This window comes from Odontesthes bonariensis, chromosome 24, assembly GCF_027942865.1.
Source record: "Odontesthes bonariensis isolate fOdoBon6 chromosome 24, fOdoBon6.hap1, whole genome shotgun sequence".
NCBI classification, from domain to species: domain Eukaryota; kingdom Metazoa; phylum Chordata; class Actinopteri; order Atheriniformes; family Atherinopsidae; genus Odontesthes; species Odontesthes bonariensis.
The window spans coordinates 5,986,928-6,014,493 of record NC_134529.1 but is presented as its reverse complement, the minus strand read 5'-3'; the positions used below and the strand labels follow the sequence as shown (position 1 = coordinate 6,014,493).

The window sequence follows — 27,566 nt, the reverse complement described above, 5'->3', positions numbered from 1 at the left end:
AAATCTTGAGTTAACATCTCAAAATTCTGTCTTTGTATCTCAAAACGCTCACTAAGCAGTTATTTTGTACCTCAAAACGCTGACTAAGCAGTTATTTAGCATCTCTAAACTTCTCAGAATTCTCAGAATTTTGAGAATTAAAATTCTGACTTATTATCTCAAAACTGTGACTCGGTACTGAATTAGTATCTCGAACTATAACTCATATTATACTTATATTTCATGCTTTAAAGGAATAGTCCACATAAAATAGTTATATTATGTATATGTCCGTGTAAAAAGTGTCTTTCAAAAATAAAGATTCATAAGAGTGTCCTGCTAGCTTGGTGAAGGTTTTGACTTTACCTGAACCTGAGTGGGTTGAATTCCTGGGTTTGAGTTAAGCTGAAGGACACACCTCATCAAGTCAATCTTTTTCCCGAAAAAAGAACCTGTTCTGCGGAAGTGATCCATCACTGAACTCCTCCTGTTCCCATAAACACCGTGTTGATGGGGGGCAGCGAGGACACCAGGTCCTGAACCTCCGAGGACGCCGTCCCGCGCTGCTGAGCCAGCAGAACGTCCTGCGACGTGAACGGAGAGGGAAGTCCAAACATGCAGGGAGCAGATCCGGACGAGGGGAGGGAATGATCTGAGGAGGAAACGGATATATTACACGAAAAGTCTGCACAGTATGCAGAGCGTTTACCCACAATGCATTTCGCTCCTGCCCGAGCCGAAATCAGCCGGCCTGAAGCTGATTTCTCTTAAACTCTAAACTCTGTAAACTTTAGCAACATTTGAAACATTTTCAGGCGAGAAAGTAGTCGTTTAGATCCCCAACGTGTTGAAAACCTGACAAAATACCGGCTGTTTACAATTTTGTTCCCACGAATTCGGCGCTACTAAAGCTAGCCGCAGTGAGCAACGCACTTCTGGTTATTTTCACAAAATAAAATATCCGTTGCCTTTTATCATAGGGAAAGCCATTACAATACAATTGGTGCTTTTGTTTTGAAAACAGGAAGTGAACCTACCCTCGTTGTAGCTAGCTTGAAACTGCCGTTTTGACAGAAAATGACGATCGGCGACGTCATGTTACGTTGCATCTTGGGTAGTTTGAGTATGAGTAGTAACCTCATGATGCATACCCAACATTTCGGAGAATCTAGTATGCATCAGGGAACTTCTCGCTTACTCAAACTCGCATACTAACTCAAAAAGTTAGTAGGAGTAGTATGCGGTTTCGAACACAGCCCTTGACTTCTCACCGTTCCCTGTTTCTGTTTTATTTTGCTCATTTGTGTTTTTCCACTCTGTGTGAACACATCCTCAAATCCTTTCCTCGTGATTTTTTCCATCAAAGGATGCAGAAGACATGATACGAGGAGAGGAGTCGAAATACAAGGAATTTAACAAATTTAGAGCTTCCTTTGATGTCAGTTTAATATGAAATGGGGCACAGCTGCAATATCTGTCCAATGTCTTGTGTTGTTACAACCTGCGCTTTGTGATTTCTGTCGGATTGAAGGTGTTCTGCTCACATCTTCTGGTGTTTGTTCTGGACATCCTTAAACTTTGGATGTCAGTAGGTCAACCCTCCTGTTAACCCTCCTGAACATTCATACAGACAATGCAGAGTCTTTTCTTTATCCTACACGTTCTCACACCACAGGCAATGTGGTTTTTCACGTTTTGTCATGATTCATATCCTATGTTTTGGGTTTCCTTTTGGTCACCAGGTTACTTAATTAATTACTCACTTAGTCGTCGTCTCACCTGCTGTTTATTTGTAATTTTCTGGTTGTCAGTGGTTGCTTGTTGGATCATTTTACACACTCCGTGCTTCGTTTCATGCCCCTGAGTTCTTTCCTCGTGGACCCTTTTTTCAGTTTTCTTTCAATAAAGCTCCGAGACCATCTGCCGGCCACATCTCTGTCTTCTCGTCTCTCCTGACAGATCGATCCGACAAGCAACGACTGAAAACCAGGGGTGCATATACTGAGGGAGTAAACGAGTAAAGGAAACCAGGTGTGAAACAGGAAGTATGTGGGAAAATACTACAAAATAAAACCGGAAGTGAACTCACAAAGGGGTAAGAAGTACAAAAAAAAAACACGAATCATGACAGTGTTTTGCCCAAGGACACTTTGACATGTCATGGCATGAAGCCAGGCATAGAACCACCAACCTCTCATCCTGCAAATGGGCGCTTTATTATCTGAGTAACAGTTGCCCCAGCCTGGTATATTTCTTCTACATGTCTTACTTTGCTCGGCAGCTGGACTTTTGTGAGATTCTCAAAAGATTTACAAACTATTCCGAAAGTTTAGAGCTTTCCATGACCTGTACTGTCAGCTAAAGATGGGTGTTTGGTATCAGGCAACAATGGCAGCTCTTACGTTTCATTGTTATGCTGATGACACACAACTCTACATCAAGACTGATCCAAACCCCTCTGCGGCCTTGTCTTCCCTCACCTGCTGTCTCTAGGACATAAAGACTTGGATGAACAGCAACTTCCTCCAGCTAAATAGCACTAAAACAGAGGCCCTTGTCATTGGCACCCCACATCAGGTTCAAGCTTCACCCATATCTCTTCATCTCCTCGAGACTGGACGACTGCAAAGGATTCTTCACCGGGATTCCAGGCAAGTACATCCAGAGGCTTCATTACATTCAAAACAGCGCTGCCAGGTTCCAGATGAGAGTCTGAAAATATGAGCCCATAACCCCCGATCCTCTACTCCCTGCACTGGCTCCCGGTCCCATCAACTATAAAATGCTGCTGCTCACCCAAAGATGCCTAGAACAAGAACTCATCCTCCACACTTTTAAATCCAGGTTAAAAACATTTCTCTTTCGGTGTGCTTATGGTTGAGTTCCTTTAAATAATAGCATAATGCTTTAAATCCTCTTAATTGTTTTATATTTTTCTTTTTCCCCTCTTCTTTGAACTGTGTTTTAATATTTAAATTGCTTGTTTTTATGCTGTTCTTTTAAATGCCTTGTCTTTATGTAAAGCACATTGAGTTGCCTGTGGTATGAAATGCACTATATAAATAAAGATGCCTATGGAGCAGTCTCCCTGTCCAGCTGAGAGCTGCACAGAGTCTGGACTCTTTTAAACCTTTTTTATTCAAAAAGGCCTTCGACTGCTGACTATGTGTATCTGTGTATTTTATTATTTTTCTTTATTATGCTTTTAACTTGTTTCTTTCACCTTTTAGCACTCTGAGATCCCTGATGAAGAGTGCATCAAAAATAAAACTTACTATTATTATATTATTATTTACAGACTGGCTGATTGGTTTAACGTGGTTGTTTAGTCCAATCAGCCTGCATTTTGGTCCCCATCTTGCGTCTCACACGTTATCACTCTCCCCTAACTTTTTCACATTGGTGAAATGTTGTTGTTTACCTTGTAACATAATCAGGTTTTTGCTTATATGTCTTGTTTTTTTTTAACACGACAAGTTCCAGATGATCAATTCGTCTGTTTGTGACTGTATTTTGTTTTTGGGCTGTTCCTGTTAGACCTCCGTGTTTGTAGATAAGCACAATGTTAGTTTTTCTCACCCAAAAGCACTTTTTATGATTTTCAGCCACACGCTAACAGGCCCAGTTTAGTAAATCTGGGCCTAAACTTAGTCAAAGATGTAAAAACACGCGTGTTCGCTTGCATTAAAGATTGCTGCAGTCACAGGGAGACAAATGTAAGACAGGGCCTCTGTTTTCAGATGGTTAAATGAATAATAATATTAGTAATTTCAAGTTGAATTTAACCAAAACTGAAAGAAGAAAACTATTCAAGCGTTCCAGGTTCGACCAGCTGTACCTGCTCCAGTTTCCACCTCGCTGAAAAAGCCTCCCGTGGTTTTCCTTCCCGGCTCGTCCAGGATGTTCAGCGGATCGTGGACTTCAGAGAACGTCGAAGGGAAGTGGCGCAGACTGCCGACGCTGCTGATGACGGACACGTGCTGGTCGACCAGTGATGTCATGCGCTGGCTGTCCAAGTAACTGCCGTTGCCATAGTAACCTGCTGCGGGAGGAAAGTTTAGAGCCGAGTGTGTGTTTTCATTAGAACGGCAGTTTCCCGACATGGAAAAATTTAATGCCAGGTGTGCCAACTCGCTTTGGATAAAAGCGTCTGCTAATAAACATAAACATAAACATTAACATAAACATAAACATAAACATAAACATTAACATAAACATAAACATAACTCTAAGTCTGGATAACCAGAGAGGATACAAAAGCCAGAAGCTGTTCGGCACAAAGCCATCAGAAATGGGAATTTTTCACCCTCCAAAACAACTCAAACCTTTAAAAGTGTCACAGAGGTTCAAGCTAATGCTACATTGTGGATATTTACACAGACTCGCTCCTTCATCAGACAAAAAAACGCTGAAAACCGTGTTCCTACATGGACGTTTTGTAGTTAAAAAGGTGACAAAGAAGTGACGCAGCGTGAAAATCTAGCAAACGGCAAAATATTTGGTCTCCATTCAGAGTAGCTTTCAGTTCTTTCCTCATAAAAACGTCTGATTCCCCCAAACTTGGAACTCTCTCCCCATCGATTAAGGTTCGATAAGTATTGATCGATACACAAAAATACATCAATTTCACCATAAAAAAGACAATTCTAACATGAATTTTATCAGCAGAAATATTTTTTCCATATCATTAAAAAACCCTTGTTTAAAATTGAGTCACGATGGTGCTTTAGCTTAAGTTTGTGAACCTTAAAGCTTGTAATGCACATCACCGGGCCTGAAACTACATTAGAGCACCCGGGAGCTGAGCTATCGCAGTTCATAAACTTTGGTTTAAAACGCCCTAACCCACACTGTTCTTCTTCACGGCTTCTTGGGGGGGGGGTTCCATGCATGACAATGATGTTACATCCCACAACTGTAGAGTACTTATCTCTCCTTGGATCACAATGTGATCCTTATCAGGGCCGCTTTGGTCCCTCAGCTGCCCATTTTTCCTGCTTTTAACATGACGGATCCGACCCCTTCACAGGTGGTGTTTTAAAGGGATAATCAGTGTTACTCAGCTCACCTGTCACTGGGTTTAATAGTCAAGCTCCTGAATCTTGGCTCTTTTAGTGTTTAAAATGTTAATTTTTCCGATTGTTCATAAAATTTTACATCTAAAGTCCCTAAATTAACTGCTGAAATGCACTGATCAGTTAAATTTTGGTTCATTGTCTGTTTGTCCATAAATTTTAGCCTGTTTTTTGGTCTTTAAGTGAATTTTATTTACTTTGTTTATTCAGCGTTTTGCTTTTTTGGTGTGTCCATTTATTTGATATCTAATGTAGCCTGTAAATTAAAATTATCTTTCATTTTACTGTGTCTACGGTCCCATAAATAATATTGTGTGTCTCTGTGTGGCCCTCAATGGACTGAATCATCCAGGGTTGGCCCAGTGTTAGCTGGGATTGGCCCTGAATTGGATTAAACAGGCATAAAAATCGGATGAATTGATAGATGTAACAGTATTACTTGAGTTCATCAGTTAATTAATTAATTAAATATGACTGCTTGATCTATATCGTAGGATATAGTAATGTATCTCCTGTTCTGTGGGTACACAAATGGTCCTGTTGTTGGGTGGTGATCTTAAGTGGGAGGTGGTCCCTTAGCTGATCTAAACCAGGTAAATAAATCAGTTTATAATGAACATACGTGCGTATCATATTAACTAACTGTAAGAGAGGTTTGCTGTTAAAGAGCAAACCTTAACAGAATTAAAGGTTTCCTCTCCCAAACAGACCAGGAGAAACTCATCCATGCATTCATCTCCAGCAGACTCCATCACTGTAACGCTCTTTTAACTGGACTTTCCAAAAAGAGCATTAAACATCTGCAGCTCATCCAGAACGCTGCTGCTGGAGTTTTAACCCGGACTAACAGATCTGAACACATCACAGCAGCTTTAAAATCTTTAGTCTGGCTTCCAGTCAGTCACAGAATAGATTTTAAAAGCCTGCTGATGGTTTACAATCTGTGATCTGTTCAGAGAATATAAACCCAGCAGAGCTCTTAGATCCAAGGACTCAGGTCAGCTGGTCCAGTCCAGAGTCCAGACTACACATGGAGAAGCAGCATTTAGCTGTTATGCTGCAAACAAGTGGAACAAACTGCCAGTGGAGATTAAACTTTCACCAAATGGAGACATTTTTAAATCCAGGTTAAAAACATTTCTGTTCTCATGTGTCTATGCATGAAATCTGCACGCTATCTTTGAACTTATCTGGACTGTTGCTTGTTTTTAAATTCATTTAAATTATTTTATTTGTTTCTCTTTATATTCTTTTATGTATTTTAATGCTTCTTCCACTCCCTGCTGCAATGCTTTTATTTTATGTGAAGCACTTTGAATTGTTTTGTACATGAAATGTGCTGTCCAAATAAATTTGATTTGATTGTTATGTGTGTTAACAACTACATTTGAATGCCAAAAAAAAAAGAGAAATGCAGCTTAAAGCTTAAAATTACACTATGCTAGGATGCCTTTCAAATGTTTGTTAAAATGATTGTAACCTAATCTGTCACACATTAACTACAGTTGAGAGGTGTGTTTTTAAGGCATATTTGGCTGCTTCAGAGTTAAAAATGAAGTAATTTGAGATCAGATGATATAAATCCTTACCGTTGTGGCCCGTTACAGAGTAGCCCGGTCCCTGACACCCGCCCCCGGTGAGGTTCAGCCCAGCCCCCACAAAGCCAAATCCCTCTGCAGGGTCCAGAATCTGAGCAGCGGTCTGTGGGTCCAGCTGTTGTTCGGCCTGAACAGGATCCGAACCGGGAGTGTAGTTGGAGGTCGGCCTCGCCGCGGAGCTGTAAGGCGTCAGCAGGGAGTCGGTGCTGCCGGACGAGTGATGGACCGACGCGGGATGAGGATTGTAGAACGCGTCTTTGGTCAGGAGCTGGTCGTTGATGGGGGGGTACCGAGGGAGGTGGCAGGTCAGAGGGGAGTCTTGAGACTGAAGCGGAGTCAGACACTGATTCTGGGTCTGAGACCTGAAACGGCATGAATTTAAACGTGAAACAAAGTCGTGTTTTAGCCTTATGAAACAATGAAATTGTTGGGAATGATCATCTGACGCTGACCTGAGGGCAGTCTGGTAGTTTGGAGCCGAGGAGCCGCTGGCTGGTGGAAAATAACTGGAGCTGGTCTGAGGTAAGCAGTGGTACAGGGTCTCCGGGTATGACGCGCAGGGGCTGGGCTGAGTCATTACGCCAAGAGAGGACAGGCAGGAGGACAAGGAGGAGGAGCAGGTGGAGGACGAAGAGGAAGAGGACGTCAAGGGCCTCCCTGCCGTGGGCCCCTGGTTGATGACGGAGCCTCGGTGAACCAACGTAGCTGGAGAGATCGGAGGCGTCATGAGGGGCCCGCTGACCTGAGAGAAGTCCATCTGACCACCTGAGTGTGGAGAAACAGGGAGGCTACGATGACCACATGAAGACAGGACGCACTGACACTGTCATGACGGAGTATAGACAGGATTTAGCTTCTTTGTTTGGACCATTTGGTTCTTTAGACATGAGGACTTGTATGTAAAATGTCCCCCAGTCGGTGTTTTTCTTATAAAAGGTGCAAACGATGTGCTGAAGTTTAGCCTCGGTTAAAGGGAGCTATGGTGGCGCAGGCATAGTCAACCACGGCTTCCTACTTTACCCTTTTTATTTGGATTGTTTTGAAACACCTGGGAGACATTTTTACAGGTTAAACATCAAAAATACCCCCTGTTTCAGGATGTATGTACGCCACAGTACAAAAGTCTTGAGCTGTCCCTCATTTCTTTTTGTTTTGCCTCCAAGGAGCCAAACAAACTCTGTTTTTGCCTTATTTTCTGTATTTACTTTTAAGTTTGTACATGTTTGGAGATATCACTGCACCTATTTTCTGTATTTCTGACAAAATAAAGTGAATATTTCCTGTAAATATAATACATTTTCACACCCAATTCCACTTTTCTTCCTCACCGACCGCCTAAATGAATTTAAATCCTGGTTTTCCTCAAATTTCCTTAAACTAAACAGCGATAAATTTTAATTTCTTCTGACTGGTACCAAATCAACGTGACTTTCTTGGCTTTGGAAATAGGTTTTTCTTTTACCTGAAACTGTGAACCCAGAAGAGTCGCTTCCCTGGTAGAGAACAGGCTTGGCGTCCAGGCTCTGCTGCTGATTGGTGGACAGAGACATGTAGGCGTGCTCTCCGAAAGACTCATTCTTCACCGATTGGTCAGCAGGGGCAGAAGATTTGTTGCGATTGGCTAGGAAGCAGGAACTGGGCGAGGCCATGAATGCTGCTTTACTGGCATCTGAAGGTGATAGAAACACAACATCTGGTAACACTGCTTTAAAGTTTCTCCATTAAATAGTTCATGATGTTAATTTATTCTTATTGTCTGACTTCTTTGGCATGAGTTTAGCATGTTGGTGTGACACGTCGACTCATGAAGAAAACAGTAAATGCTCTCTTAATGCGAAGGCTTTAAACATCAGGAAATAATACCGAACCATCTGGTCCAGGTCTTAAAATCAAGCCCAGATCATCAGCCCTCCACCACCGTGCTTGACAGCTGGTGTGAGGTGTTTGTGCTGATATGCTGTGTTTGGTTTCCTCCAAACATGCTGCTGTGCATTATGAGCAAACATCTCCACTTTTGTCTGGTCTGTCCAAAGGACATTGTTCCAGAAGTCTTGTGGTTTGTTCAGATGCAGCTTTGCCAACCTAAGCTGTGCTGCCATGTTCTTTTTAGAGAGAAGAGGCTTTCTCTTGCAGCCCTTCCACACAAGCCACACTTGTTCAGTCTGTTTCTAACTGTGCTGTCATGACCTTTAACCTTTAACATGCTGACTGAGGCCTGCAGAGTCTGAGATGTAGCTCTTGGGTTTCTGAGCTTGGGGTGACCTTGCTGGGACGTCCACTCCTGGGCAGATTGACAGCTGTCCTGAATGTTTTCCACTTGTGAATAATCTTTCTCTCTCTCTTTTTGCTTAATAAATAAAACTGTAATACTTCATGTGTTGTTGTTATTCCGAGGTTGAATTTACTGAACATTAAGACATGTCAAGGACCAGATGACTCTTTTTTTTTTCATGATTTCCTGATATATAAAACACTAGAATTAAAAGAGTGTATACTTTATTTTTCACATCTTTATTCTGTGTTTGGACATTCCTCAAAATAATTACTATAAGCCTCCTTCAATGTTTATCAGTAACAATTCAAGCTAAATGTGTTATATTTGAAAGCAGATGTGTCCGTGCACCGTGATGGTTGATACCTGCATTTTTCATGTATTTGTCCAGCAGGTTCTGCAGGTCCTGGTCCTTGTCATTGTTGAACTGAGTCTCCAGAGCCAGCAGGATGTACTCATCTAACAGCATCCTGATCAGATGGAAGGACCCTTTGAGCACAGACGATAAGATGCTCATGAGAAACTGTTAAAGTTTTAGAAAACTTCACGACAAAGTGCATAAAACGTGACTCCAGGTTCCAGATGAGCTCTCGCTTGATCATTTTCTGTTTGACCTTTAGGACCAAGCTGCTCTTTGTTTGACCTGCAGGGCCACAGGTTTGTGTTTGAGCTTCAGTGGGACTTCAGAGACCCACCAAATGGTCAGTGTTTATTCATGCACACAGGCTATGTGCGCGTGTGTTTGAACAGAGAGCACACGATCCACAGATAAGACCCTGTGTAATCAAGGCAAGTCTGGCCATTACAATTTATGATGCTATTGTAGCAATCTGCCTCAAGCTGGTTTGTGTCAGACCCGTGTTTCTGTGCGAGATGGGCTTGTTTGACTATATTTATGGATTCTAAAAGCTTTGCGGGGGCCAAATTGCTGGACCCGTGAAGAGCTGTGTCAGAACTTACCCTCAGCTGTGGTGTTTGGAGTTAGGATAAAAGGATCTGGAAAAACATTTCAGCAATTGAGAGTCCACACAAATATAATAAAAAGAGGATGTGTGTGAGTGTGTAAAAGGTTGCCCATCTTTTCTAAACTCTCATGTTTTTATTATGATTATCTGTGTTGTTTGAACTATTTAAATCACATTTCCCAGAATCCCCCCTGATATCTTTGACCTGAAATGTTTACTGTTTATTCGAGGAACTCTGCAGTTCTGGTGTGTTTTGACCCGTCTGCAGCCTTTTTACACCGTGGATCATAAAATCTTTTTTCATATCTTGAATTAATTATAGACATTAAAGGTGGTTTTCTATATTGGTTCAAGTCATATCTGATGAACAGGAGTTTCTCAGCTAACATGTGGAGTTCCACAAGGCTCCATTCTGGGCCCGGTGCTTGTTCTCATTGGAAAAATGTCCTTCCATCGCTTCGTGGATGATATTTTAAATAAAAAAAATATTTTCAGCCTTTATCGGACTGCTTACACGACATTAAAGACTGAATTAATCTAAACTTTCTTCGTGTTAATGAAAAAAAGAAAGATGTCGTCACATTTTGACCAAACTTTGTAGGGATCTTTGCTAATTTTTCTCAGGTATTTGGATTCACGCGCACCAGGAGCAGAGCATATCGCTGCTTATTTTTGTATTGATTTTAAGATTTTTTCTTAAAGGTTTGGCCCCAGTGTAATGAGTCATGTATTTACAACTCATCTGTTCACATTCATATATGAACGATTCAGAATAGAGTAGAGATCTTCAATCTTCTTCTTCTTCTACTGCTGTAAGCTTTATTCACGCTGGACATTCCATCATCCATCACCTTTCTACTCATTTCTATTATCTATGGTTAGGATTAGGAGTTAAAAATGCCTTGTTAGGGGTGGAGTTAATGTACACGGTTAAGGTTAGGTACTAAAAATTCATGATTGGGGCACACATTTGATATGAATAGGTTGTATTTCTAGTCACATGATGCTGAAAACATCATACAAAACAACAGCCTGGCATTAAATTGGTATCTCACAATGAGCTGTGACACTACAATGTTTTCCACATGGGGATAAATGTTCAAATTTCACATGAGACTGGGCTGTAAAACACCACTAATGTATCCTTAAACAAAGCGACTGAACTGTACTGTGCTGCTTCCTGGTGTGAATATATGCAGCTGTGAGTAAAATCTGTGCATTTCTGCAATTAGATGCTTTAAAGAAGCGATGCTGCAACATACATTTAGAAGCTTTGAGACACAATTCAATGTATAATCGTTTTACAATCGGATTTCTGCCTGATAATAAACATGAGATGGCTAATAAAAGGGCTGTTTTGCTGAGACAAACTGCATTCACGCATTTCCTATTGAAAAAAATAATGAGAGCCAAAGAGCCTACTCTGCTCTGATTGGTCAGCTCCAGTGGTCTGATTCAGGACTCCACAAACTTAAGAATACCAGCAAAACTCCTATTTTCTCAATCCTACGTCAGATATTGGTGACATGTCGTGCAAGAAAGATCATATAATCATATCTAAGGTGGTCTTACCAAAGCTTGAGGCATTGTTGAGTGTGAGGTTGTGCATCACTCTGGCACCAAAGAAGCTCCACCTGAGCAGGAAATCCTGAGCTCGCTTCCTCACGGACCGACCGCTCTGCTTACCCGGCTGATCGAGACACAAAGGGCAGAGGCGGACGGTGAGGCATGTGTGCACAAATATGAGAAAACGCAGGTGAACGTCCCTTACCTTGATGACTTTATGCTCAACCACAGAGTCCAACCACTCGATGAACGATTCCACGGTGGCGTTTTTCCTCAGCAGCTCCTTCAGCTCCTGAAAGACAGTGATGGAATCATCTGGAAAAAAGCAAAAAATTTCACAGGAAGAGACCAGTTTTAAATTTTCTGTGTCAATTCTACACATTTTTAGACATTTTCCTGCCTAATCTTTTTAAAAAATGCTAATTTTTCTGTGATATATTTCCTTTTTAGTTGTGGAAACCACACAAAGACATACAAAAGTCAAGCAAAGACCTGGTTACATAAATACATTCCAAAAGTCACCTTTTACCTCAAAACAGACCTTTTACAATATTGAAAAGATAATTAAGTACAGAAGAAGCATCTATTATGGGAGGATAAACAGTTAAAACTTCCCCAGTTATTCACTCACGTTAAAACAATCTATTTTGTATTGAAAGTGTCCTGAATTTCTTATTCAAATTCAATATTTTAATATATAAATTAATCATTATTTGATTAAATATGCTGCGACTTGTATAAACCGACACCCTTAAATCTATGTTCTGCATTTAGATATTAACATCCCACAGGTTATTTATTAATTAATACATTTAAATATGCTCAGTTTGACATCTTTGACATCTTTGCAGGCCTGTTTGACCCAAATGAAACCACATGTGGCCCCGATGCTCCACATATACCCGAATGGGTTTGTTATTAAGCAAGAGAATAAGTATTATCAGATCCACTTTTTACTTTATGAGCAGGGGACGTTTAAAAGTTTCTTTAACTTGTTGAACACTTAAGCAAAAATAGTAAATTTGAAGCAGCCCATAGGTTGTAGCTGTAATTCTTTAGATATTTGGGTGATGCAAAAGACCTGATCCAGCCCTCATTTCTTCATATTTTCCTTCCAAGCAGCCAGATTTTCTTATAATCTTTTAAAGTGGCCTTGAGCAACAGTTCTCCAGGCTTTCTGAAGGTCTTTAAAAGTTTTTCTTTGGACATTTTCTGCTTTTTCAATCATTTTCTGTGCCTTGTTCCTGAGCATTTTCAGAGGAATGTGGTTTTTTTTCTTTGTTAAGCCACTTAACTCTGACCTATGAATTATTCCAGCATAAAAAAAGGCTCCTAACTCAAGGACTGAACCAGTGTTGTATCTACACATAACAGACAACTTAGCAAATAACTTGTTTTAAATTGTATCTTTCGGCAATTTGTTTCCAGCAGCCTGTCACACAGACACACCATCTGTTCCCATTTCTTTAGTTGCATCTATGAAAAACAGCAAAGATAACACAGTTTGAGAGACAGAAAACAGGATTTCTGCAGCAACAAGGTGATTCCCAAAGAGCTGTTAGCTGAAAACTTGGCATATCTCAGCATGGTGTGCAGTGTGTCCTTAAAACATTTGAGGAAACTGGACAAGTGGAGGACAGAAGAAGAAGTGTCAGGCCTAAAGAACTATCTACAGCAGATGAACAGGATCTGAAAGTGATGTCCTTAAGAAAGAGGAAAACATCCAGCAAAGGCCTGACACAGGAGCTGAGAGATGCATCTGGACCTTCAGCTGATCCATCTGCTGTTGGCCCAAGCCTCATCAGAAATGGGCTCCATGGAAGGGTGGCTGTCAGGAAGCCGTTCTTAAGGAAGGGAAACAGGGAGAAAAGGCTGAGCTGTGCCAAAGGACACAAGAAGTGGGCTGAAAATCAGTGGCAGCAGGTCTGATGGAGGGATGAATCCTCCCCAGAGCCCGGACCTCAACATTACTGAAGCAGTGTGGGATCATGTTGGCAGAGAACGCAACAAAAGGCAGCCCACATCCAAAGAAGAGCTTTGGGATGTCCTTCAAGCCTGGAGAACTATTCCTGAAGACTGCTTAAAGAAAGGACAGAAAGCTGTCTGAGGGGGTTCAGGTTGTTTTGGAGGAGAAAGGAGCTCAGAGCAGATATGTAACACTTTAAAGGAATGGTTCTCCATTTGTGTGTTTGAATAAATCACCATAAATTCACAGAGATCAAACATCAGAATTATCTTTGAAGGTAAACACAAGATTTACAGTCGTCATACACTCAGAGTAGATGTCTGAGTCCTGGTCTCCGGTGAACGTGATGCTGAGCAGAGGCTGCGAGCTGATGCTGCTCAGATCCACGCTGTCGATGTCCAGAACCATGCTGGTCACCACCGCCTGGTCAAAGAGCGCCGGCCGTGCGATCTGAGGCAACAGAGACCTGATATAAACCCTTATCCTTCTTATTATGAGGCTTCACAGTACACTGTTATCTGTGCCGTACCTGTGCCAGGTGTAAGAAGGAGGTCTGTCTCTTCAGGGAGGAAACGAAGCGCCGCGCGATGGGGAGCTTTGTAGCTGCAAGGCATTCTGGGAGATTCTCCAGGGAAGAGGCCAACCAGTGCTCCCAGTGTTTGGCAAAGTTTCTGATATCTGCCAACAGGCTGATAAAAAAACAAAACAAAGAAGATTGGCTGATTTAACCTTTTTTATACAACATTTTGCATTGAAGGAGTGTTTAAAAAGTTACAGAAAGTTTCATTTGTGCATCGTGAAAACATGACGTGAAGCTGGAGTAACAAACCTTTCAGGCATCTCCTGCATCGTGGCAGGAATCAAAACGTCCGTTAACACCTGAGAAGATAAGCGACACATTACAACAGAGCATCACAAAGCTAATCCACGGATTTATCAGCTTTATTTTTATCTTTTTGTCTTTGATTTGTTACATTTGGGCTTATGTTTTCCTTCTCTTGCTCAACAGAGACAGAGAAAATCCTCAAAGATTCAAATGTTACCTGCATTTACCGACTACACTCGCAGAATTTAAAGATTAACTCTTATTTCAGATTTATAGATTCAGTTTAACTCAGTAAAGCAACAGATAAACTGAACATCCATCCATCCATTTTCCTGCTTTTATCCGAGGTTGTGCTGGTATTTCTCTTCCCAGCAACACTCTCCAGCTCCTCCTGGGAGATCCAGAGGCAGGTCAGAAGGGGCGTTTAATACCTTTAGGACCTCCTTCCAGTTGGATGTGCCCAAAACCTCCAAAGAATAATAATCAGAATCCAAGCTTTTTTGGGGTGACACTTTATGGACACCTAAACGACGGTTTGGGTGGGCTCACTTCCACTAATCTTTGATAAAACAGAGCATAGTCAGTGAAAAATGTGCTCAGATCTGGAAGTTCAAGGGTTTTTCCAATCCCAGCTGCCATTGGGTGGGACATCAGTCCATCACAGGGACAAACAACCGTGCACACTCGCTCCTAAAGTCACTTTAAAAACACTGTTTAACCTCACATGCATGTTTTTGAGTACCTGGAGAACATGCAGATTCTAGGCTGGGCAAGAAATGATCAACCTATCAACATATTTAAGCTGTGATCGCGTGATAAAGGCGTGGCCTCCGTAGTTTCGTAATAGATCTGGTTTGAAAACCATCCTAAAAAAACAGAAGCAGTGATTTTAAATTCCTCACAAAACAGACGTGATTATGTCATCATCCATGTTCCCTGACCTTTGGGTTTCCGGTCTTTTCTAAGGTTTTATTACTTCTTAACGCCTTGTTTTACCCTCTGTTCTGCGTTCTTGGTTGGTATTTTATTGATACTTTACTGATCTCTTTTCTGTTTTATTATTTAATCTTTTATGTTCCAAGTTGAGTTTTTGGTTTCTTGGCTCAGTTCTGCTTTTTGTTTCCTTTAATAAAGACCTCAGTGATCATCCGTTGCCTCCGGACTGCTGCATTTCGGTCCTCCACAACCTTTTCTTAATATTTGCCCTTCCCACAAGTGTCTGTTTCGTGTACATTTTAGTCACTTTAAGGCCTCCATACTTTTCCATCTAATAAAAATGCATATAAATAAAAACATAAAGAGAAGTATTTTAGGGCAACCTTGTAGAGAATGGAGTCACAGACACAGAAGATGTCGACTATAACGGGGTTTTCAAGCAGCGGCAGCAGGTGGTCGGGCATTCCCTGCCAGAAGTGGAGCAGAAAATTCTGGATCTGAAGGAGAAATAATGGAATTATTGTGTTGATTTGAGTACAAATGGGAACTTTTACACCTTAAATAAGATCTCATGCAACGTGAATGATCACCTCCTCGAAGTTTACATTGATGGCATTATCCAGGATGCACTGGCAGTGTGTTTTATACATCATGATCAGAGTGTCCACCTGTGGAAAGGAAAGAAGGAGATACGCCAACAATCAAACAGTCATTCTGAGCCAGATCAACGAGTTGAAATGGGATATTTTCAGGGATTATTCCATGTGTTTTCTGTGTATTCTATGTAAAATAAATAAAAGTGATGGATTGATCGGCCACCTTTTCTCTGGAGATATTTCCCTGGAGCAGAAGATGCTGAGCGTTGGGAAAGTCCGGGAGCAACGTTCCAGTTTTAGAGCTCAAAGAGTATTTCCTGGTGAAGCCACCCTGCAGAACACAACAGTGTCAGGCACGTTTTACTTTGGCTACTCTCGATACCACTCTGTATGTCATATAATTATGGATTTAAAATAAAACAAAAAACAGGTTGGATTAACAGTAAAGTGTTTTATTGAGAGTGTAAAACCTGCTGTGTTATGCCAAATCTGAAGCTTGAGTTTCAAAACTTAATCACATTTTAACTACTGATTTTCTCTGATTTTCTCTATTGTTCTTCTTTCTTTCTTTTTTTTTTTAGAAAGAGCTAACCTTTAAATCCAACCTCAGATGAACAACAACATATGAAATATTACATTGAACAAAAACTCAAGATAAAACACAGAAGCAGGGTGTGACAAAACTAAGTGAACCCCTGATCCAGCAGCTTGTAGCAGCAGTGAGCTGTAGTAATGGTTTCCTGTGGGACGTTATCAGTCTCTCTCCTGGTTCTGGAGGAATCTCAGCCCACTCTTCTCTCCAGCGCTGCTTCAGCTCATTGAGGTCTGCAGCTCTGGTTTCTGCACAGCTCTCTGAAGGTCCCAGCACAGCATCTCAGTCAGGCTGAGCTCTGGACTCTGACTGGACCGTTGCAACACCTCGATTCTTCTCTTCTTCACACATTCTGCTGCAGATCTGCTGCTGTGTTTGGGATCTTTGTCCTGTTGATGAGCCAGTTTAAGCCCAGCTTTCTACATCTGACTCTAGAACACTTTGGTATCCAGGAGTTCACAGTGGACTCAATGGCTGCAGGGTGCCCAGGTCCTGTGGCTGCAGAACCAGCCCAGATCATCAGCCCTCCACCACCGTGCTTGACAGCTGGTGTGAGGTGTTTGTGCTGATGTGCTGTGTTTGGTTTCCTCCAAACGTGCTGCTGTGCATTCTGAGCAAACATCTCCACTTTGCTCTGGTCTGTCCAAAGGACATTGTTCCAGAAGTCTTGTGGTTTGTTCAGATGCAGCTTTGCAAACCTAAGCTGTGCTGCCATGTTCTTTTTAGAGAGAAGAGGCTTTCTCCTGCAGCCCTTCCACACAAGCCATACCTGCTCAGTCTGTTTCTAACTGTGCTGTCATGAACTTTAACCTTTAACATGCTGACTGAGGCCTGCAGAGTCTGAGATGTAGCTCTTGGGTTTCTGACCTTGGGGTGACCTTGCTGGGACGTCCACTCCTGGGAAGATTGACAGCTGTCCTGAATGTTTTCCACTTGTGAATAATCTTTCTCTCTGTAGAACGATGGACTCCAGATAGTTTGGAAACGGCCTTATAACCCTTCCCAGGTTGATGGGCAGCAGCAGCTGCTTTCCTCATTGGCATCGTGTTAACACACACCTGAATACTTCTGCTTTTATAGATGTGCTCACACTTACTGATGATCAGTTAATCAGAGCACTGATCATCAACTCCTGGCTGCTACTGACCCTCTTAGGTTATATGGAAGGATGGACTTAATTTTCCCTCCTACTAGTTCTGCATTTTGGTGTAAATAAATCATATAATCTAATATTTAATGTTCTGTTGTTCATCTTAGGTTGCGTTTTCCTTAATTCCAAGACCTTTGGGCCCTTGTAGAACCTAAGAAAGTCGCTAAATAAGTGTTTAACAAGACCTAGAACTGAAATAAGGCGTAGCTTGTTTGTCACATGACTGCACAGAGCACATAACTTGTTGAAGTTGACGTTTACATCCACGATTACCAAAGAGAAAATATTAATTCCTCTGAGTTTCTTGATAGTGTTCCTGTGCAAACGAGTGATAATTACCTCGTTCTTGAGCTTGCTCCCGGAAAATCTGAAAGCAACAAACAAAAACAAATCTTAAATTAGAAACAAAAATGTCTTAAAGATGAAACCTTCAGCTATTTAAAAAAGGCAAAAGAAGTCTGTTCCACAGTCAGTAAAGACTCAACCCAGGCTTGACATATTATGAATCATACACTGAGATTATGCAACTCTTACCTGGTCAAACCTTTCCCCGAATACACAGAGTGATAGTAAGCGCTGCTCTCTTTGATGCCAATTCCATAGTAATGATATCTGTGAAATGTCAACACGAGAAAGTCAAAAATGGATGGACCCGTTGTAGAAAAACAAGCTGCTGCAAAGTGTTTACTTTGAGTGTCCTCTGGTGCCCAGTCGTCTTGTAGTCAGAAGAGGAAACTTCTGTCGTATCGTCTGATGAGAACAGGAAGTTTTGGTTAGATAATTATGAGCTATATGCTCTTCATCCCTTTCTTTGCAGCTTTATAAGTATCACAAATAGGGCTGGGCGAGTTAACTCGTTATTATCGCGTTAACTTGTTAATTATTTAACGCCGATAAATATTTTATCGCGCATTTACGCAGGTTTTATTATTGTAAAAGTCTGTTGAATGCATCACATTCACACAGTTACAGCACACACCACGAAGCATGGAGTAGTAAAATAAAGATAAACTAGCAGGTAACATGTGAAGCTCACGGAGCTAACCAGCGCTACTTCCTGTTTTACATTTTTCAACATAAAAGCACGTATTTCAAAATAAAAAAAAATAAAAACTCCTGCATTTTCAGCGTAGTAGTTCCAGTCTAAAATATCACTTAAAGGCAAAACGCACAACTGATAGCAGCAAGTCATTCAAGGAAACAGACAGTGGAGCGAGGCTTCTACATAAAAACTACAGAAAGATGCTGATGTTAAAAGTGTGTTTGCACAACAAATGTTATGGCACTTTCATTCATATGGCAGCACATTTAAAATAAAACTAAATGCTAAAGGCTATACACTACTTATGGATTCATTTTTGGATTTTGCGTACAAATGCGATTAATCGCGATTAATCAGGGAAATCATGTGATTAAATAGATTAAACATTTTAATCGATGCCCAGCCCTAATCACAAAGTATCAGAGATGTGGAGTCTGATTTACAGAAGATATCTGCGTCACATTTCCTTCAGGAAAAGTAAACACACCTTTCCAAAAGTAGCAGCACAGGCCGGCTCGAGCTTCTCTTTCCTGCAGAAGTCCAGGTAGTGAGCGTACAGTATACACCTGGGTAAACACACTCCTTCACACACTATGTAGTTCTCCTCCAGCCTGGAGAGACACAAAATCACTCACTAAACGATTGAAACAGTACGTTGAATGTCCACTGAAGCCAGTAATTGTTGATATTCTGGCAAATAACCAACAGTAAATATAGTTTATAGGGTTTAATGTGGATTAAATGTACGAGGCTGACAAATATAGAGCTGCCTGTAAGGCTTCAGTTTCACACACAGGTTAAAAAATCTATATCTTTTGTTTTAGATAAAGCAAAATCACAGTAAATTCACTCATTTTCAAAACTGGAACCACTTCATATGAGCCGATTTACACTCACATGCTCCATCTCAAGGGTTTCTGTGTTAAAGCATCACATCCAACGTGCTCTTTAGATGTTTTTTTATCATTAAATAATCATGATATCTACTGAAACATGGAGTTAAAGCAGCAGGTAAATGATTGAGGGGGTTTCTCGTGGTTTAATATGTGGTTCACCACACCATTCGTGTGATTTATGAGGTTTTACCTGGTCCTGGTGCTCACCAGGTCTTCTAATTTGGTAAATACAACCTCAGATGAACCTCAGTTTCAGTACTTCTTAAACAGAAATGAAAACAAAATGCAGAGCCAGTGAAGGCACCGTGAAGACTGAGCCATATTTACAGGCTTTGGAGCGATATATATGCTGCCATCCACGTGTGAAAATTTTCATATAAGTTCAAGTTTATGTAGCAACACAGTGCAAAGCCAAATTTTGCACATACTAAAACAGTATCGCTCCGTTGGAAAAAAGGCACATTTGGACTAAAAGCGCTCAGAACTTACAGGCTCAAGGCTTCTTTCGAGGAGCTAAAAGGTTATTTCAGCCATGGCTCTTTGGTATTACCACAGTATGGAGGAGTTGGGTAATTCCTGCCTGCTGGAGTGTGTCGCTGCTGCCTGACAGTTAAAACACGATGTGCACTGCAGTATAAACGCAGTCTATTCATGTTACACCCTTCTACAAGTCAAGGATGTTTTATCTCACTTTTATTCGAGCGTAACTGCTGTGGGAAAGTCAGATGTATGTTTTATTGTTTGGATTTCACAGCTTTCTTGACACAATTGGAGCTTAAAGCAATGCCACAGAAGTTTGTGAACCTTAAAACTGCGTGATTCTGACTCTTTTCGACGTTTTGATGCACCTTCATGGGCCTGAAACTGACCAAAAGCAGTTCAGCACTTTAGTTTCCGGCCCTGCACCGCATTGTTTTGCTTTACTGGTGCTTGACATTTTTCTGGGCTTCTGATGGCGTCTTTGTGGCCTCTTGAACACGTTAACGTGCATGGCTGTGCATGTGCAGGGGCTCAGATGGAGATTTGTTACATACCGCAACTGTAAGGGGAGCTTAAAGCTAAAAGTTCTGCCCTGAGAGTGAAAGGGGAAGTTTGTTTTTTAAAGGGATACAAGGTAGTTTAGCGGCAGTATAGCGATCTCTATTGGTCAAACTGAAATTCTACACTGTCGTAAAAATGCCCACCTGTACACACCCACTAACTAAACATCGTGGCGAATGCTGCCGTTGTGTTATTTAGTCAGTGCAGTTAGGTCATCTGATTCACAAGTGTAGACTGCCCACGTAAGATACTATAATCAGAGATTTTCTGAAGAGAGAACTCAAGATAATATGCTATAATCCTGTTGCTGGAGGAAATGGCCGGGGACAGCTCGCCTGGGTTTCTCTGCTCAGGCTGCTGCCCCCGCGACCCGATCCCCGGACAAGCGGCAGATAATGGATGTATGGATGTATGGATGGACTGTTGCTGATCTTGAATGGGATTCTTCCCTCATCATGGTGTATTCGTGGAGTGATTCCTTTGTATTAGCAGACACTTACAAAAGTTACATCTTAGACAGAGATGCGCGCAGGCACTACCAACACACGCCGCAATAAACGCAGACTAGCTCTACACTATTCCGATTACAATCACAAATTAATCAATTTTCATGTGTAGATAACAATTCTTGTTCGGATCAAAACGCTATTCTTATTCTAATCAGGTCAGTCCGTGTATTTCTGAAGCTAGGCTACGTCTCGAACTCAGGAGGAATTAGAGCACCATCATCACCTGTCTCTTTACGATCTAAAACGCAGATCACTATGGTAGATGAACAAGATCACGCTTGGAGAAATTTCACAAAGATGGGAAGTGCCAACATCGAACGTTTCATATTCAGTCTGTGAAAGGCAGAATAGGAAACGCTTGGTGTTGGCTCTAAAACACAAGCAAACACATAGCCTACAACTACAGCTAGCATACAGTACCTAGCTAAGTGCCGTAAACACAAACGACTCTTCTCGCGCATCACGACACTTCAGAAGCGGGTCGCTCCTGCCGAAGTTACATATGGGATTTTCAGCATACAGACCCCTGTTGGGAGCGAGACAGGCTTCATTCGCTTACGATTGACTTGTTTAACCTTTGTTAAACTCCTGAAGGCTATAATTTTAGGTGAAAATGCTACCTAGTGCCCCTTTAAACCTGGACCTTATTTCTGGCATAAAACACCTTCATCTACTCACCGATAACAGTTTGGTGAAAGTCCTTCGGATGATATTTAGATCCTTTGAGATCCGTGTATATCCATATAACGGGAGAGAACAGGGCAGAGACAATACAGCCTCTAAATAAGGCATTATCTGTCTTTATTTCACCAATACTTTAAGATGAATGAATGAATGAACGCGTGCTATTGCACTGTTAGCTCAGAGCTGCTGTGTTGTTGTTATCCGGGGCTATCGGGGGCTTATAGGAAGCTTTCTACACACGGTTCTACTGGGATGACGTCATATATGTCAATACTTTATGCAGCAGCAGCAGCATCTTTACTACTGCTGCTGGTAACATGATTCGTTATTGCGTATTTCCAAATTGCCATGTTGCACAAAACTAGCAGAAGCAAACTCTGTGTGAAGCTAGCCGACCGCCACAGAGCACGGAGTGAATGAGCTGTGCTGCAGCGGCGCGCGTCGATGACATCATCCCAGTAGACACGTCTGTAGAAAGCCCCCGGATAACAACAACACAGCAACTCTGAGCTAACAGTGCAATAGTACGCGTTCGTTCATTCATTCATCTTAAAGTATTGGTGAAAGAAAGACAGATAATGCCTTATTTAGAGGCTGTATTGTCTCTGCCCTGTTCTCTCTAAATATCTCCCGAAGGACGACGACTTTCACCAAACTGTTATCGGTGAGTAGATGAACGTGTTTTATGCCAGAAATAAGGTCCAGGTTTAAAAAACAAACTTCCCCTTTCACTCTCAGGGCAGAACTTTTAGCTTTAAGCTCCCCTTACAGTTGCGGTATGTAACAAATCTCCATCTGAGCCCCTGCACATGCACAGCCATGCACGTTAACGTGTTCAAGAGGCCACAAAGACGCCATCAGAAGCCCAGAATATTGGCAAGCACCAGTAAAGCAAAACGATGTGGTGCAGGGCCGGAAACTCCAGGTTTAAAAAAAATAAATAATCGAACTTCCCCTTTAAAGTACCACCTTTCTGTCTAGTAGAGGTGGGTAGTAACGGGTTACATTTACTTAATTTACCTTACAAAGAGTGAGAAACAGCAGCTACATTATGTGTCTTCTGTGTCAACCAAAACAAACGCACATTTCAGCAGAAACTCAACATCTAACTTGAGGAAACATGTAGCGCTAAGTTTCCTAAATTAGTTCCCCCCAAGGATAGATGAATGTTTGTTTTTTAGGTTACATATGGGTTACATATGTTTTAAACATTTCCTAAGTCTCTTTTATTTTTTATTGAAGTTCTTGAATTGACCTGGATTATTTTTAATTTAAGCTATTTTGTAATTAATTAATTCATTTTAATTTATTTTATCAATTGGATGAACTCTAATTTGCCTAAAGATGATTATTTTGTATTTTTGTCTGTCTGATTGAATGCTTGTGTTAACAAATAAATCAGACGTTCCTCAACAGTTACTCAGTACTTGAGTAGTTTTTTCACTGAGCTCTTTTTTACTCTTACTCCAGTTATTATTTGGATGACTACTTTTTACTTTTACTTGAGTCATATTATTCTAAAGTAACGGTACTTTTACTTGAGTCCAATTTTTGGCCACTCTACCCACCTTTCTGGCTACCAGGGCATGTTGTGAGGTGGAATTTCTCTCCAGCTCTGCCCGCAGTCACTCAGTGAAAGCAAAAAAAAAAAACACAACAACACAGCAAGACTGAGAAAAGGCTTCGCTTTCTAACAGCCTATCCACCGCTGCCGCTGCTCCTACCACTGCAGAGTGAGCTGGGTCTGCTTCTTCTTGTCCTTGATGATCTGGCTGATGGTCTTCCTGGAGGAAGCGACGCTCTGCTTGATGGTCAGGTCCGAGTGCAAGTCCACCAGATCGTGATCGTCCTCAGACGACGGCGTCTCGTTGCTGTCTTCTGCTTCTGATGGAGACGAGCACAGCGCAGTGTTGATCAACACGTACAGCGGTTTGTCTTTGTGGAAAATCAAATCAGGCTTCTACATGACAAAAGGCTCAAATTTTGCATTTGTGATGAGAAAATAGAAACATATAGGATCTTTGTCATTTTAAAGTTCTAATACGAGTCATACAATGCTGCATTTTCACTAATTTAATTCATTTCAGTGTCAATGTTTCTTTAAAAACTTCCAGAGCTACATTAATTTTCTGATTTGCTCAGTTTAGCTTTCTTTTTCTGACCTTGAGAGGATTATTTGTGCCTTTATTTATCTCTTAACTTAGATCGGACACTGGTGTGTACCCAGAGGGAACAGTTATGTGGCTAATGGACCATTATGTTTAGAAATCTGCCGTTTAAAGCTTTTCAAAGCCTTATTGTCCTCATCTGGAATTTTTTAATTGCTTCTTATTCACAAATAGTTCATTTTTCTAATGATTGAACCTTCCCTCACACTAAAGCACAGGAAGAAAGTGAACACCTCTAATAACATTCTTTAATTGTTACAGCTATAAAAGTAATTATCGCACCTCATCACAACAGGGTGATGCTTTAAGAGGTGCCTGAAAACAGCTCCGAAAGATGTAGATAAATAAAAGAAAGTAACGGGTAAGGAGCCTAAATCAGAAGAAAACTATAAAGATGTAATAAGTGAAGTAATAGAATAATTACAGGGGTTACAGTGTGTATGAAACTCAGTAAAATAAGATGGAAATAAAACCTTAAAAACAAGGCTTGTGTATTTTTCTGTTCTGCAGCAGCAACTGCATTCATCAGGTCCAGCAAACACAGCTGGAAGCTGTTACATAATGCAGCCATATGACCCATAAAGGCCAATATTAAAAGACAGCAACAGAGTAATGCAAGAGGACAGATAAAACACTTAGTGAGGCCATACAGGGCCAGCTAACAGGGACGAGGTGGAGCATGTAAATATAAACAGAATGCAAAAACAAATGTTTGACTCACAAAAGAACTTGTTTAAGAGAGACATCTGACTGTTTCATGAAAAATTATAGCTCGGGAAGACAAAAGGTGATGCTAAAAAGGTTAAAAAGCCACGGCAGGAGGAACACGTTGCAGCTAACTAGGTCAACGGGCGACAACTGGGGCAATAAAGCAGCTCCTTAGAGAGATTTCTGGGCTTTTGATGGCCTCGACACATCCCCAGATGCAGGTTAAAGCTCTATCGTGCAGAGAAGAAGCCAAATGTGAACAAGATGCAGAAACACTTAATCTAAATAACTACAGATTTGCATCGCTCAGCTCAGTTTTATTAGTCTATTTAATCCATTAATTATGGCTGGTTTTACTTCTTGGTATGTCTTTTGCTTTTATTGTGGCCTACTTTATTTTACTTTGTGTGTTTTCTATCTACTTTCTCTACGATCTGGCTCATCAATGGAATATATATTCTCCATTTTATTCTATTTAATGGTCCAAAAGTAGCCTTTTAGGATTTTAGAACTGAATATGTTTTAATGCTTCTCATGTCTCATTGCAAATCTCCAAGTTTCATGAACTTAATTAATTTATAGTTAACATTCTGCTTGTTTTGAAGTTCTACTATAGTACATTATGGGGAGAAAATGGCAACTTTAAACTTTTTTTATGTCCTTTATTGAGTTTTTATGAGGCAGAACCATGAGCAACATTACTCAATGCAGGTTTTTAAAGGTTTGTTTAGAACTGATCTTGTCTGTGTTTGAGGACAAAGCTCGCGTGCTTTTGAGCAGTTTGGTTTTAACCTAAAAGATGGAAGTCTCAGGATTGGGTCTCTAGAATTTTGGGAAATTGAGGAATAATTTCAAGAAATGCGCGCCTGCATATTAGAAAAACTGTAAATGAAGCACATGTGTGATGCTCAATGGCTCTAAAGTTAAGTGTGTTTGTTGAAAAGTTTAATTAAAGGTTATATTTGTTCTGTGAGGTGACATGACAAACGGGCTGTTTTTAACAGCTACCCGTGAGTCTGGTATGTGAGTTTAAAGTTGCATTTTATTATATTTTTCTTACTTACTTCTTAGGAACACCAAGTAGGCAGATATTAATCTTCTTTCCTGTTAGATTTTTCATCATTTGTAAAAATGAAAAATCATTTGTAAAAAAGTTAGTTTAATGGAGATGTGAGCTCCATAAATTTGCTCATTTCACAGAAAAAACACGACAAAGGCCACATAACGCTGCTCTGATCGAACTAAGGCAACATGTAAACACAAGCTTAATGTAACGAAAATCAAGGGAAACCTCTATATTTGTTAGAAATATTGCAGTGATTTAATACGTTATCTCCTTTGTATACATGAATGTCGGGCCAATAAATGCAACGTTATAGCACCACCGTGTGGTTGACTTGTGCCACTGCTTCCACCTGAGCTCAAACAACAGGTTTAACAATATAATTTCAGGTAAAACAACAGAGGATGAGGTGGGAATAAAAGAAGGAAGTTCAATGATAGGAAAGAAAATAAAGCCAAGACTCTGAGAATTAATGAAAGCAGATTAAGTGACTTGTGTTGGCTGGTTTACCCGATTTAATCCCAGAGTCGTCCTCCTGATGAAACGGCGTTTGTCCGTTAAAATCTGAGTGCGTTTTCTCTGACGAGCTGCACAAAGTTTTGGAAAAAGACTGAATAAGAAACACGTCATCTCTGGCTGAACTCTCGCTGCTGCGTTTCATCGGCATGATAACCGGACAAAGGTCAAATATTTAAAGGTCAAGCAAACATGTACATTACAAAAAAAGACCAAAATCAAAGTGAAGTCTGCTGGAAAAAAAAATTAAGATCCTCAGCGAGTTTGAACCGGCTCAAATGAATCTCAAACGCTGTTTTTTAAGTCCTCCTTCAGACGAGTCCAGGTAGAGATAAAGAAGATCACCGCTATCAGGTCCAGCATTTTGGAAAGCTGCAGGAAAAGTGGAAAAAAAGGTCAGTTTTTGCTGCTGATCAGGCGGACAAAACCACCTCGGACTGACAAAGCTGGGCTGAGGGAGAGCAGAGCTAATGAAGCCTTGGATGCATTCATCATATTTACAGAAGACTGAGCTAATCCAGTTTATTAATGATTAACAAAATAACCCTCATCCATCTGTCCATCCATCCATCCTGCCTCCCACCCTCAGCCAGCCCTCTGCATCAGGTTAAACACACACACTTTGTTTTCACTTTATCTGGATACTTTTAACTCCCAAATGCCTGCGTGTGCATCTTGTCTGGATAATGTTGTGTGACGCTTGTGTTAGCCTGAAAGAAGATAAAGAACAAAGAAAGACACAATGCTGTCATTTTAGCTGCATCCAATACCCGAGTAGCAAGTTTTACACACCTGTTAAAGTTAGCAATGTTCACACATTACTGAGAATAGTGTTTATGGAGGCAGATTTCCCTCCATTTAAAACCTTAATAAGAATTAATATGTATAACTGTTAGCTGCTTAAACTGTAGAGGACATGTTAGAGAGGACCCTTAACTGCTCTACTGAATAATTAGTTCTTTGTTCTACATAAAGTCTGTAACTAAGAGGTTAAAATGTAAAAGTTTTAAGAGTTGATCTGCATGTGATGCAATAATGGAAGAAACATTCACCAAGTCCAAAGCAACACTTTTGACTTGGAGTTTATGGTCTAATTGAAAAAAAAAACCTGTGCCAAACCTCTTTTCTTCATATCCAGACTTTCTTTAAAAGACTTCAAACTGATCTTAGGGACAAGTTCTCCAGGTTTTCTGGAGGTCTTTCAAGGTCGAATCATTGTTTTTATGTGTCATTTGTTGTTTCCAGCTTGTTAAGCTGCTTAACATTGATGTATGAATCATTTAATCATAATTTGGTGAAATCTAATTTGTTATATCTCTGTAAAACACCAAAGATAACACAGTTTGACAGAAATAAAATAGTATTTTCACACCATCACGGTGATTCGTATAGAACTATTAGCTGAAAACTTAGCATGT

General features: G+C 40.8%; 1 protein-coding gene across 1 annotated transcript; it reads right to left on the bottom strand.

Annotated features, from left to right (window-relative positions):
* Nucleotides 1–452: 452 nt before the first annotated feature.
* On the bottom strand, nt 453–26,299 carry rfx6 (regulatory factor X, 6). Its single transcript, XM_075459399.1, has 20 exons — nt 26,143–26,299; nt 23,418–23,577; nt 19,051–19,174; nt 18,210–18,271; nt 18,056–18,133; nt 17,861–17,888; nt 16,003–16,110; nt 15,774–15,851; nt 15,567–15,680; nt 14,251–14,300; nt 13,951–14,110; nt 13,727–13,871; nt 11,661–11,770; nt 11,462–11,579; nt 9,291–9,413; nt 8,115–8,321; nt 7,105–7,417; nt 6,644–7,014; nt 3,818–4,018; nt 453–631 (listed from the first exon to the last, which is right to left on the bottom strand). The coding sequence occupies exons 1-20, from the start codon at nt 26,297–26,299 to the stop codon at nt 453–455; spliced, it is 2,886 nt and encodes a 961-aa protein (XP_075315514.1).
* Nucleotides 26,300–27,566: the final 1,267 nt, after the last annotated feature.

Excerpts from the sequence above, each read along its gene's own strand:
- rfx6 (XM_075459399.1), bottom strand. The coding sequence starts at position 26,299 with ATGCCGATGAAACGCAGCAGCGAGAGTTCAGCCAGAGATGACGTGTTT. Across the intron at positions 16,111-17,860 it reads GGAGCAAGCTCAAGAACGAG|GGTGGCTTCACCAGGAAATA; the intron begins GTAATTATCACT and ends TGTGTTCTGCAG. Across the intron at positions 11,580-11,660 it reads TTGAGCATAAAGTCATCAAG|CCGGGTAAGCAGAGCGGTCG; the intron begins GTAAGGGACGTT and ends TGTCTCGATCAG.